This window comes from Morone saxatilis, unplaced genomic scaffold (assembly GCF_004916995.1).
Source record: "Morone saxatilis isolate NCDOM2014 unplaced genomic scaffold, NCSU_SB_2.0 Contig5, whole genome shotgun sequence".
NCBI lineage: Eukaryota > Metazoa > Chordata > Actinopteri > Moronidae > Morone > Morone saxatilis.
In genome coordinates this window covers 17646490-17658441 of record NW_023340095.1, presented here as the reverse complement: position 1 = coordinate 17658441, position 11952 = coordinate 17646490, and the positions used below count along the sequence as shown (strand labels likewise).

Below are 11952 nucleotides of genomic sequence, written 5' to 3'. Positions count from 1 at the left end.
CTCTCTCTCTCTCTCTCCATCATTTGAATGGTTTGTCTCATGTCTCGCCTTTACCCCCCTGTTTGCCAGGTGTATGCATGGGGCTACAACAACTGTGGTCAAGTGGGTTCAGGCTCCACGGCGAACCAGCCCACACCCCGCAGAGTGTCCAGCTGCCTGCAGAACAAAGTGGCTGTCAGTATCGTCTGTGGTCAGACCTCGTCTCTGGCAGTGTTGGACAATGGAGAGGTGACTGTTTAATTTATGCTGGAGCTAGGTGTTATCCTAACCGTCCACCCCAACACTCATGTTCTCTTCGTGTCCCCACAGGTGTATGGTTGGGGCTACAATGGGAATGGACAACTTGGACTTGGAAATAATGGGAACCAGCTCACTCCCTGTCGCCTTATAGCTCTGCAGGGTTTATGTGTGCAACAGGTGTGAGATTACACACTCATAAAAACGTTTACTTGGATGGACATTTCAGTACACATGTACACTAGGGGTATTAATCTCACCCAGTGAGAGATATAATTATATAAGCATAAGTATGCATCAATAATCCTATTAGTTGACATTTTTAGCAGCCAGTACGCCAATACTACTGGTTACAAGAAGAAATCCTGATATGTGTGCACCAACTAATGCCATATTTTAAGAATCTGCCATAAAGATGAAGGGTAAAGTTGTGATTGAATTATTACAAAGATTCTTATTATTTTTTTACTTTTCAGTATTCCCTCCAAATTCTATTGCACTACATTGCCAACATGGACACTTTGGGCAAGATGCCCTTCTTCAGCGTGTATTCTGACAATTTCACAATGTATATAAACCATTGGGATTAATTATAGGTTATCACAATGGCACAAGCATATCTCAACAGGGGGGGCTACAAGCACAGTCACATGATATAAAGTACATGAAGAAACCACACCACAAATTATATCCACTTCATAAGAAATACTTCATAAGAAGCAAATTAAATCTTCTCATTAATTCCATTGGGAATGAGGATGTCAATATGTCTCACTTTGGACAAAGGATTCTGTCCCTATTACCACCTCTCTGTGGCAGCTTCATTCTCAATGCCCATATAATGCACTTCACTCAAGCTGTTGTAATGTCTATTAAATTGCCTAGCTTTCAATGAGTTAACATCAGGATTAGAAATGGAACAATTATGTTCACAGATCCTGGTTTTTTAACTCATTTAATTGTCCCGACATAATAGAAGTCATAGGGGCATTTTAACAGATAAACCACAATGTTACAGTTGATTTGCCCATTACTTTAATGTCAACACCAGACTTTGGAAGGGTGAATTAATCATAGAATAGCAGTGTATAGAATAATGACACGGTAAATTCCCACTAGGGTTCAAAAAAGTTGTGTGTATTAGATTTGTCATCCTAAAATTGTGGGTCTTTAGATCAAAAAGTGTTTTTTCCTCTCCAGATTGTCTCAGGCTATGCCCACTCCCTGGCACTAACAGACGAGGGGTTGCTTTACGCTTGGGGTGCCAACACATATGGACAACTGGGCACCGGCAACAAGAGCAACCAGCTGAGCCCAGTTCAGATCATGGCTGAGAAAGAGAGGTCAGTGAGACCATCACCACAGAGATGATAAACTCCCTTCTCACTGTCTTATACAATGCTCAGTTCTCTCCTCTGGCTTCTTTGACAGAATCGTGGAGATTGCTGCTTGTCACTCCACGCACACATCAGCTGCTAAAACCCAGAGTGGTCAGGTGTACATGTGGGGCCAGTGCAGGGGCCAGTCTATAGTACTGCCTCACCTCACACACTTTACCTGCACCGACGATGTCTTTGCATGCTTCGCCACCCCCTCAGTTATGTGGAGGCTTCTTACGATGGGTAAGACAAGGGGTCTCGTGCCCAGTGATGGTGTTGTAATTAAATGACCATTCAAGGTTTCTGTCACTTTGACTATTTTCCAGAGCCGTTTTGTGTTCATATTCAAAGATGCGTGGTAACTATGGTTCTGAGAATTCCTGGATACCTGCCAGTGGCAGTAAACAATACGGACAAAGACAAGGCATAAAAACCCTGTGGTATCGTACATTTGGCCTCCTAGAATTTGGATGATTCATACTAGTCGTGCCACAAAGAACCCACCTACCGGTCAACTGCAAAAGCCAACGCTAGAATAGTTGATGCTAGCCTGGACCCAGAAGCAAGTTATGGCAATAAAACCTTGAAACAGTGCAGGGTGCTCTCGTGGACACTGTCGAATAGTTCTCCATTAGTGACACCCCCCTTTATTGTGGCCATCTTCCCAAACTGGATACAACAAATTGGACCTTTTCTTCAATTCGAATATGGGAGAGGATAGTATATGACAACATGCAAGACAAATATGCCGAAAACCTACAGATAGTAAAGGAGAGGTAGGATAGCTTGTAAACCACAGCCTTAGAGGGCAACATTGCTCTCTGATCGTAAAGTCAGAATTGACAAACACCGAATGACACAGAATGTGCTTACCTCCTTTGGATCTGCAAGCAAAATACAGAACCGAAACAGATCTATGGAGCGATTAAACGGCAAGTAGATCAGAGAGGCTGAATGTAGGCCACTATGCATGCACGTGTTTATATGAGAGATCTCCACCTGCACAGAGCACAAGGAGACATGGCAGCCAGGAAGGAATGAAACAGAACTTTGTTACCCGTCAGGATATAGCATGTATATAAAAAAAAACAAGACTGGCAGTGAAAAATAGTTCGGTATATAATTTTACTTCAAGACCAGAGTAACAAAGTCCTTCACAAAAGAAATGCTACAAAGCATTTGAATATATGTTAACTAAATGAAATTAGTTTGTTAGTTAGTAAAGGCTGTGGTCATCTGCCTGTGCAGGGTTTATTTCAGCCTAACTGTCCAGTGGCTCCTCTATTTTACTCTAAATCAACAATACTTGTCTGTGTTTAAAAAAACAACAACCCTGAAAAGATAGCACTTTGTTTACGTGTCCATTATATGCAAGGGTTTCTAATAATTTCCTAACATTTTCTTGAGGGTTTCCTGGTAAGAACAATGTAATCGGGTACTCATTTTCGGGACAATAGTGTTGAAGTTCTTATTTTAATTTGTTTTGCTAAGTTTAAAGGCAGTTGTTCCTTTCCAGAGAAATTCCTTGAAAAAAAACCCACTCCATTTATACCCAAATAAATATTTATTCATTATTCATTTACAGGCTTTTTTCACAGCAGACATTTTTAAGTGTCATAGTAGGAAAAGCACAGGTTTACGTATAACAATAACAATGTCTGTTCTATTCAAGTGTCCCAGTGTCCCACTGTTAGGACTTACTGACAGTGTCAGTGATAACAGGACCCTCAAACTGAAGCAGCTAAATGGAATTCAGCAATCATTAATTTTATTATTTACATGTGTTTTTTGTCAAAATGTCTGTGGAAAAGGTCTATAATTGGAAACTGCATTCTTCCAGAACTTTTAAACTTACCTGATGTGCACCAATTAAAGACAATCTTGGCATTTAATTGGCACTCCCTCAATTTGACCTATAATTAGCACCAAAATAAATCATTCTTTCCAGGAAACTGACTTTAGTAAAATAAAACCTCAGCAAAAATACATAAGAAAACTATAGTTGAAACCACTGCTACAGTTTTTATTCTTTTTTTTTTTTATCTTCCTAATGCCAGAGCTTGTGTGTGGTGTGCATGCATGGCTGTGCGTTCTCTCTCCAGAGCACGATGACTTCTTGACCGTGGCTCAGTCTCTGAAGAAAGAGTTTGACAACCCAGAGACGGCTGACCTCAAGTTTTGCGTTGACGGCAAATATATCTACATCCACAAAGCTATTCTCAAAATCAGGTCAGGGATTTTGTCTCACAGCTGTCAGGTTAAGCCATGATACTGTAGAATATAAATAATAGAAAAATAGATAACATCTGTATCTGTTCTGAAACAAACTGTTGTGCAGGTGTGAGCACTTCAGATCCATGTTCCAGTCTCACTGGAATGAAGACATGAAGGAGGTGATTGAGATAGACCAGTTCTCCTACCCAGTGTACCGCTCCTTCCTAGAGTTCCTCTACACGGACAATGTGGAGCTGCCTCCTGAGGATGCTATTGGTCAGAACAACACACACACACACACACATGTTACACTGACAGTCTGTGTGTTAATTGTTAATACATAGTGTTACCGTCTCTGCTCTCTCAGGGCTGCTGGACCTGGCCACGTCGTATTGTGAGAACCGCCTGAAGCGTCTGTGTCAACATATTATAAAGAGGGGAATCACCGTTGAAAACGCCTTCTCTCTGCTTTCTGCTGCTGTGCGCTACGATGCAGAGGTCAGTCAGGCCAACTATCATCTGTGTATGTGTTTTAGTACAGAGAGAGGAAGACTTGATCCGTGACCACACAAATAGGGCCCTCAGATCTACTCGTAGTATCTCATACATTTCTTGAAGAACATCTGACCAAAATGAACAACAATTAACTTTAACTAACTAATTAACTTGTTTGTGTTCTAACCTTTGTCACTCAGGACCTGGAAGAGTTCTGCTTTAAGTTCTGTGTGAATCACCTCACTGAGGTGACCCAGACCGCTGCTTTCTGGCAGATTGACGGCAATCTGCTCAAAGATTTCATTTGTCGGGCCAGCCGCTGTGGAGCCTTCAAAAACTGACTTCAGCCCCAGATAATTACAGACACAGATGCAGAGGCTCCGGGAGTGACTTCTAAAAGGACTTCCGTCACTCCCAGTCGGCTCCACGCACCTTCACTGACGGTTGGTTATACATAGGAAATCTTTAGATCACCACCATTACTCTCGAATCTGATATTCATCTCATTCCAGATTAGAGCTAGTGTGTCCATTATGTGAGCTGTACATACCGGAATTACAAGGCTGAGTCGACAGGTAGCAGCATCCTTACACAGTCCAGTTAGAGTGACTCTTTGCCACAGTGCCTGACTGCCTGTTCATTTACACATATTGTTGTAAAGCAGGAGCTGAAGTGCATTGAGAGGCATACTATTGCTTGATCAAGTTTTTGATTCTATTATCTTGAAAGATTCTTGCCAGTCGTCTGATATCACTTTACTTTTTCTATTATTCTGTGTAATTGACCAAGTTACTTATTTAGTGTTTGCACTTATTTTGAAACATTTTGAATATGATTCTGTTCCTCTTCACTGGAATCACATCATAGTTTGGATGTGCCATCTGGAATCATGGTTTTCAGGTTGAGGTATGAGGCTGTTTGCACTTTTAGATGTCAGGACAGAATAAGTAGTTTTCAATATTGGACATTGACATAATCAAGAATACACATTCAAGCCTTTTTATTACGTCTGCTTAGGTCAAACTCCAGTCAGCCATTATTAGTCTTAGTGGCCTCCACTGCTGCGATGTTGAAAGATGACCCAAATAGGGGAACTCAGGTTACAAGTAAGCTTCAGAACAGTCAGATTCAGTCTTAAACTGCTGATCATCTGTGAGCTACGGCTGTAGATTCCATAGGTTGGAAAGTGTTATTTAGTGCAGCTAAAACTCTATTTTTATCGCACAAAACACTTAGTAGGTGTTATGTGGCGGTTAAACTCGCCTGGTTGCCAATGGAAACAAATGAATGCAGCCATTAAAAATCAGTTTACAGTGAGGCGCGTGGCCTAGCTTAACATGTATGGGCCTGGACACCTTTTCATCCACATCACATCTACTGTATGTCGATAACAGTATTTTACAGTATTAACATTTCTAAAGTCATTTAGTGACACCTGCACTACTACTGAGTATTTTGAAGAACACACTTGCTAATTTCTATGCAGGACATTTCTACTTCAAAATCATCAATTATGTCAATTGATTGATTTGGAGTATTATGATGTGCCAGTTAAATTTTGTGACCTCTGCAAGCAAATTAATAAAAAGACTCTTGACTCTTGTGTTTTCTCTCAAATATGTTGCAATTAACCCAATTGAAAAGGATGTTGTTTTCTTATGTATCATAGTAATATTTGAAGCACAATTATTACGTTTGACAGGACAATAATACTGATCTTCTTTTGTACATCTATAAATCATCAATAAACCAAGATGCAAACCGTCTGCATACAGAATATATGCAGTCTAACACCACAGTGTTTGTTGAATCTTGTATCAAACTGAATGTATACTACAACTGTGGAAGTAACATAAACTTACTTAGTCTAGTCTTGAGATGGTGACTTTAGGTTCTCCTTAGTTTGTCTTTGAGAGAAATTGACTTGGTTTGTAAACTTGTGTACAGTTTGGTGTTCAGTTAGTTTTTTTTTTTAAAGCACAAACAACAGTCTGTTTAAATTTAAAGCATTACTGATAATAATGCATAGGGGGCCTTATTTAATCAATAACCAGGACTGGAACAATTCTGTGTAATTACATTTAGGGGAATATGTTATTTGAGTGAAATATGTGACAGCTTGAGCAGAGCAAAAAAAGGTCTAAGAACAAGAAACATACACCAACATATTTCAGCTTCAAATGAACATTTATCATTTTAACTCTGAAACAGCTTTAAAAATGTAATCTTGAACAGGCACTAATGGACCCTTATGGACTGTAAATAAGATTAAGTCCAAAAAAAGTGCATGAAAACAATTTGGCCACTCACTGACAACAATTCAAGTGACAAAAGACTGAAGAGTTCCTGTAAGTGGTAACAGTTTGAGGAAGGAAGGAACTCAAAACAAAACTTAGTGCAGTATGGAGATATAACTTTGTTGTCACAATTAAGTTAAGCTTTCTTTATACTACAAGTGTCTTCAGACTTTTTCCCTTCTCCGTGCAAAGGAACAAAAATACAGACTCAGACATTCGCGTATACACAGAAATATAAACACAGTGGCACAATGTTTTGGTTTTTCCATTGTTGGTTGACAATAAAATATCTTCCATTTTAAGTAATACATACTAAACATAATAAAAAGAATACGTATCATTACCAAAATATTTAAAAAAAAATCTGAACGGCACAATTTAACAATTTCAACATCATAAATATTCAGGTAAAAAAAGAAACCTGTCCCCCCCCCTTTTTTTTTTTGTTAAATGAAAATGACACATTCCTGTGATACATCTTTTCTAACTGTACCATTTACAACTTATTTCTAGAAGCATTTCTATCACAGGCTGTAATCTGAGATTATTGGTACGGTTTTGTATTCCCACATCTAACCCTTCGCTTAAATATGAAGCCATAATCAATATAAAAATATACTGTTTGTATCAAATCTTAAAAATCTGTGAAAATCAAAAGAAGTCAGCCATCACTGTAAACACTGATCTCCATGTTCTGACAGCAGCTGCTGCTCATCTCCTCAGTGCTGAGACCACCTCCTTCATAGCTGCTGCTGCCTTTTGCAGCTCCAGTTGTTTCCTTTGTAACTCTGTAAAAGCAACACATTGTCATTTATAAGTCATTGTAGTTCATGATAAAAATGCCAGTGTTGAATTTGTAGATCTTTAAAAAAGATTCAGTATGTCACATTTTATATCTTAATGTCACTTTTCATGCTAGTGGTTTTGTCATCGCCCTCTCACCTTTCAGCCAATCACATACTTACATACATACTAGAGTAATAAAACCAAAAAGTTCTCTCTGATTCACCTATGTGACTGCACTTGTAAATAATGAAATAATTATAACCAATGAAAACATTCATTCATAATAATGAGTTTAGTTATATTAATTGCTTGATTATTTCACAAACTGATTGTTAATTTATACATATTTTGTTCATATGGTTATTATTTAATTACGGGTTCCATAGTACGAGTTATATAGCTAAATGTTGGCAGTTCAACTAAGATTGATTAAATTAAAATACTCAACGCCTTTACCTTCTAAATTACATTAAATACTTACTTATTTGCCATTTCAGTGTAGTTGGTAGGAATTTGCTTTGAGGAGCTCATGAGTCAGATGAAACACTACCACATTATACATTTGATTTTGCATTTCCTTAATGATAACAATGTTTTACTTCTCTAAAAAATGGAAGTCCTAAAATACATATTGTGTAACCTCAAATGAAAAACTCAATTAGACAGTTTTAGGAGCTAAAGATGGTATGTAAATATGTTACAAACAACGTTTTTGTCTCCATTAGTTACCACTAATGAAGCATACTGTGATGGAGATGAAAGTCTGGCTGGAGGGTGGCACCAAAAGAAAGGTCACATTGTTATCTAAATCAAAGGGGTTTAACCGCTCCAGGGTCCACTACTGAACAGACTCAGCCTACGAGGTTTCATCAGTCTAAATTACTTTGTTTACGTTAAATGTGTAACATTTAAAATATATAAGCAGAATTGGAATATAATTTCTATTGATGTATTTTCATTAGTTTTCCGCTATAGATGCCACTAAATCCTACACACTGGTCCTTTTAGAGTTTACTTTACCTTTCTGCTGCTTGGTCACAAGCTCTGGCAGTTTTCCAGAAGCCTCCATCACTCTTAGTGCAAGATCATAATCTGAGGAGAAAAGAGAGAGAGAGAGCTTTACATTTCAGAGTTTAAAAATGAATAAGGTGGAGGATCATGTAACCTCCCTCACCCTCCTGGCTCGCCCGGTCTGACTGAATTCTGCTGGAGATATCGTTCATCGCATTAACGAAATCGCCGAAGATGGCCTGCGTGCATCCTGCCGCGTTGCAGCTTTTCCAGAAGCTGGTGGAGTCGATGCCGGGCTCTGGGTCTGTGGGAAGTGCCGCGGGGGAGGAAGGGGAGGAGAGGAGGGACACACAGATGGTTTCAGGTGGATCTGGTGAACCAGTAACGCTGTAGGGTTTAGAGCGGTCAGGAGTGGGAGCGGGCCCGACGGAGTCTTGCTGTGGGACAGAGGGCCCAGCTGTGGGTTGATCAGGGACAGGTGTGTGGACAGGACTTCGCCCCGGACTGGACCCTGAGAAAAGAGATGGCTTTATTTGTTATCATGGTTTCAGTGACACCATTTGAGTTTTGAGTAATTCACCAAATTCAAATTACCATTTTGACCAGTAATCATACACAGTATATCACTATCTTTAATCCTTTTAATTATAATTTCAATCATACAATTCCTTCCACCTTTGAACAGGATTTATTTCTCTAGGGGAGGCAGGGTGCTTTTAACACTGCCTGCACTGGTCATTGATTTTAATTCTGTCTGGACCATGACAATTTTTCACTTACTTCATTACTTCATTCCAGTAATAATTACAGTAATTATAAACTGTAAGTGCTGCTAGTCCTCCTGTAATTTAAATCCCATCCAGAACTACATCTTTGTACTTAAAAGTGGAGCGGAGGACTTCTTTTCCTTTCTCTGCTCAGTGTGAGATTTGATTTTTGTGTGAAATTGGAGGAAGCGAAAATGTTTTTTGTTAACATGATTATGTTAATTTCAATGTATGCCCTATCTGGGAACCAATACAACATCCATTAAGAGAGCAAGAGTTCATCAAATGGGCTGTGCATGTGATTTTATTGACCAAGATAGAGTACTGATGGTTGTGATTAAAATCCATTCTCTACTGGGTCAAAATGTACCTTCACCGTGTCTCTTTACAACCTCCACCGGGAAATGTGCAGCTGATGCAGTCTGAGATGGGAGTGACTGGGACTCCATGCTGCTCCCCACAGGAGGCAGCAGACTCACTGACTCAGCATCCTGAGTTGAAGCAAACACATTTAATGTCAGCTGTGTTCTGCCAGTGGTGATAATTTATCATATGAGAATGAAAAAACTGTATCGATTCTGGGATTAAATGAGGCAGACTAATTCAAATTATCTTCAAGAAAGCACAATTTAACTTTGTGACTATCAGAGAGGAAGACCAAATCTGCTAGAGGACTAAGTGAGAAATTAGAAGAGCATGAATGTTCAACTGAGTATAAAGAAAAGATAATAGCATCATTTATAGCTGTTAAACAATCACACAGTTTGAAGGTAAGACATGTTTGACGCAATATGTAACAACTCACTGTTTCATCATCATCATCATCGTCATCGTCGTCTTTATCTTTATCTTTGCTCTCATCCTCCGGTTGGTTTCCTAGAGGAGACGGCACGACTGGGAAGAACGTGTATATTACTGCCTGTGTTGGCTACATTCTCTATATACACTGAATCTGCTGTGATGGCCTACCTGAGGGGGACCCGGTGGGACTCTGGGTAGCTTTACTGTGAATGGAGAAGACAATCCTGTAATGTTATTTGTACACTAGGTGACCACACCAAAGAGAAACAGTACATCTTAATTAGGGAGGAGCGAGTACACCCGTTATCTGTCGACTGCAACTATGACTTTTCTGATCAATAGATTATTGTAGTAAGTGTTTGTTTAGTCAATACAATTTTAATCGAAAGAGCGCCTGAGAGCCTAATATGACAATTAAAATTATTAATTTTCTTTTGATTAAACAGTTATCAAAATATTTGATGATTTTTGCCAAATGTTTTGACAACTGAAAAGCAACTCACTCACTAGTGAGGTGTTTCTGGTATTTTTGTTCCTTCTAATATGTACAGTAACTGAGGTGAACAAAACATAACCCAGAAATGGGTCGAAGGGGCTTCAACAAAAACTGAACATTTTCAGAGCTATTATTATTGCTATATTGCATTACATTATACAGGATGTTCATTTTTTAAGGTGATTATTGAAAAATGATTACATGTTGTAAATATTTATCTCACCTGATCAACTGGCGCGCAGTCTAAAAGGAAGAAAATAAAAGAAAGAAAAGTGAAGATCTGATAGTTGAACATCTGCAGCCTCTAATGATGATGTTACTGAGGAATAATCAGATATTAGACTTACCTGGGAGTTTGCACTTTCATCTAAATCACACTCTATAGGGCCGAATATCGCTATGTCTGCATTAGGTTCACTGTCATCTGAAGAAGAATGGAAATATCAAATAAATCTCATTGTTACCTCTCATTCATACATACTGTAGATTACATTCACTAATGTATTGTATGAGTGGGTTAACCTGAAGAATCCTCTGTTATTATCCCATTCCAGCTTTCAGCTTTACGTTTAGAGGCGCTCTCTTCCTGTCTGTGACAGAGGAAAGAGATCAGGCTTTAGAACAACACAGCACGAAGTGATAAAGCTGTAAGACACAAAAACCCAAAATCAAACTTGTCATGATTATTGGCAAATATTTAAACTGTCCACCACTGAAAACAGTTGAGCTATAAGGTACCTTAGAAAAAAACAAAGAATACTGCATCACTTGTACTCACAAACACACACACACACAAACACACACACTATTTAAAGACTTGATGTGTAACAGAAGGCTGTTCATGGCATCAGTGTAAAACAAGGAACTTGTGGCTACATTGAGGCACATTATAAGAATACACACTGGTATTATAGTTATGCTATATGGTATTTCTCATTGTTATCTTAGGAAACAAGTATGGAGAAGCATACCCACTGATAATATTGTACATGTTGTTAAATACCAAATATTATTAATTTGCAGTACCTGCAGTTTACGGTATCAATGATGATACGAGATGTTTCACTACTACACTACTAATATTTTCACAGCAATATATTCACAGGAATGTGGGACAGTATTTTATCCTACACAACTGTCTTGTGAAAAGACAAGAAGTGCATTATAACACATTGGTAATAAAAAATAATCATTTGAGTTGTAAAAATGGCTAAAAGCATGAGAAGCTGCTCACTTCTAAACTAAACTGCTAAAAATGTGAACACTGAAAATACTTGAAGAAAGTAAACTTACTTGTCACTGAAACTCAACCGTCTCTGTTTCAAAAGCAGAAACAGAATTATTAAAATCACAAAACCATTGAAAGAAAATAACCTTTTTTTAAAAAAAAAAAACTTTATTTGAAGTGACAATGAATAATATGTTGTGGAGGTGGGTGTGGTTTGCGCTCAGCTGCAGGAGAGAGAGGT

The 11952-nt window shown here is 38.6% G+C and overlaps 2 protein-coding genes across 6 annotated transcripts in view; one reads left to right on the top strand and one right to left on the bottom strand.

Annotated features, from left to right (window-relative positions):
- LOC118338980 (RCC1 and BTB domain-containing protein 1-like) overlaps nucleotides 1-5928 on the top strand; it is a 9169-nt gene extending 3241 nt beyond the window's left edge. For 2 of the 3 annotated variants that reach the window (XM_035676463.1, XM_035676466.1), the window contains 8 exons: nucleotides 70-228; nucleotides 310-417; nucleotides 1438-1580; nucleotides 1669-1859; nucleotides 3674-3845; nucleotides 3955-4106; nucleotides 4198-4328; nucleotides 4526-5928. In XM_035676463.1, the coding sequence (XP_035532356.1) occupies nucleotides 70-228; nucleotides 310-417; nucleotides 1438-1580; nucleotides 1669-1859; nucleotides 3674-3845; nucleotides 3955-4106; nucleotides 4198-4328; nucleotides 4526-4666 (1197 nt within the window). In that variant the 3' untranslated portion in view covers nucleotides 4667-5928. The remainder of the gene's footprint in view (nucleotides 1-69; nucleotides 229-309; nucleotides 418-1437; nucleotides 1581-1668; nucleotides 1860-3673; nucleotides 3846-3954; nucleotides 4107-4197; nucleotides 4329-4525) is intronic. The other variant, XM_035676464.1, reaches the window with a different exon arrangement.
- Nucleotides 5929-6447: 519 nt separating this feature from the next.
- The window catches only part of phf11 (PHD finger protein 11), a 9220-nt gene continuing 3715 nt past the window's right edge, over nucleotides 6448-11952 (bottom strand). The window contains exons 9-18 of one of the 3 annotated variants that reach the window (XM_035676468.1): nucleotides 11777-11799; nucleotides 11006-11073; nucleotides 10831-10907; nucleotides 10707-10726; nucleotides 10156-10190; nucleotides 9992-10062; nucleotides 9557-9677; nucleotides 8583-8930; nucleotides 8429-8500; nucleotides 6448-7410 (exon numbers count right to left, since the gene is read on the bottom strand). In XM_035676468.1, the coding sequence (XP_035532361.1) occupies nucleotides 7334-7410; nucleotides 8429-8500; nucleotides 8583-8930; nucleotides 9557-9677; nucleotides 9992-10062; nucleotides 10156-10190; nucleotides 10707-10726; nucleotides 10831-10907; nucleotides 11006-11073; nucleotides 11777-11799 (912 nt within the window). In that variant the 3' untranslated portion in view covers nucleotides 6448-7333. Of the gene's footprint in view, nucleotides 7411-8428; nucleotides 8501-8582; nucleotides 8931-9556; nucleotides 9678-9991; nucleotides 10081-10155; nucleotides 10191-10706; nucleotides 10727-10830; nucleotides 10908-11005; nucleotides 11074-11776; nucleotides 11800-11952 lie in introns of all 3 variants that reach the window. The other 2 variants (XM_035676467.1, XM_035676469.1) reach the window with 2 other exon arrangements.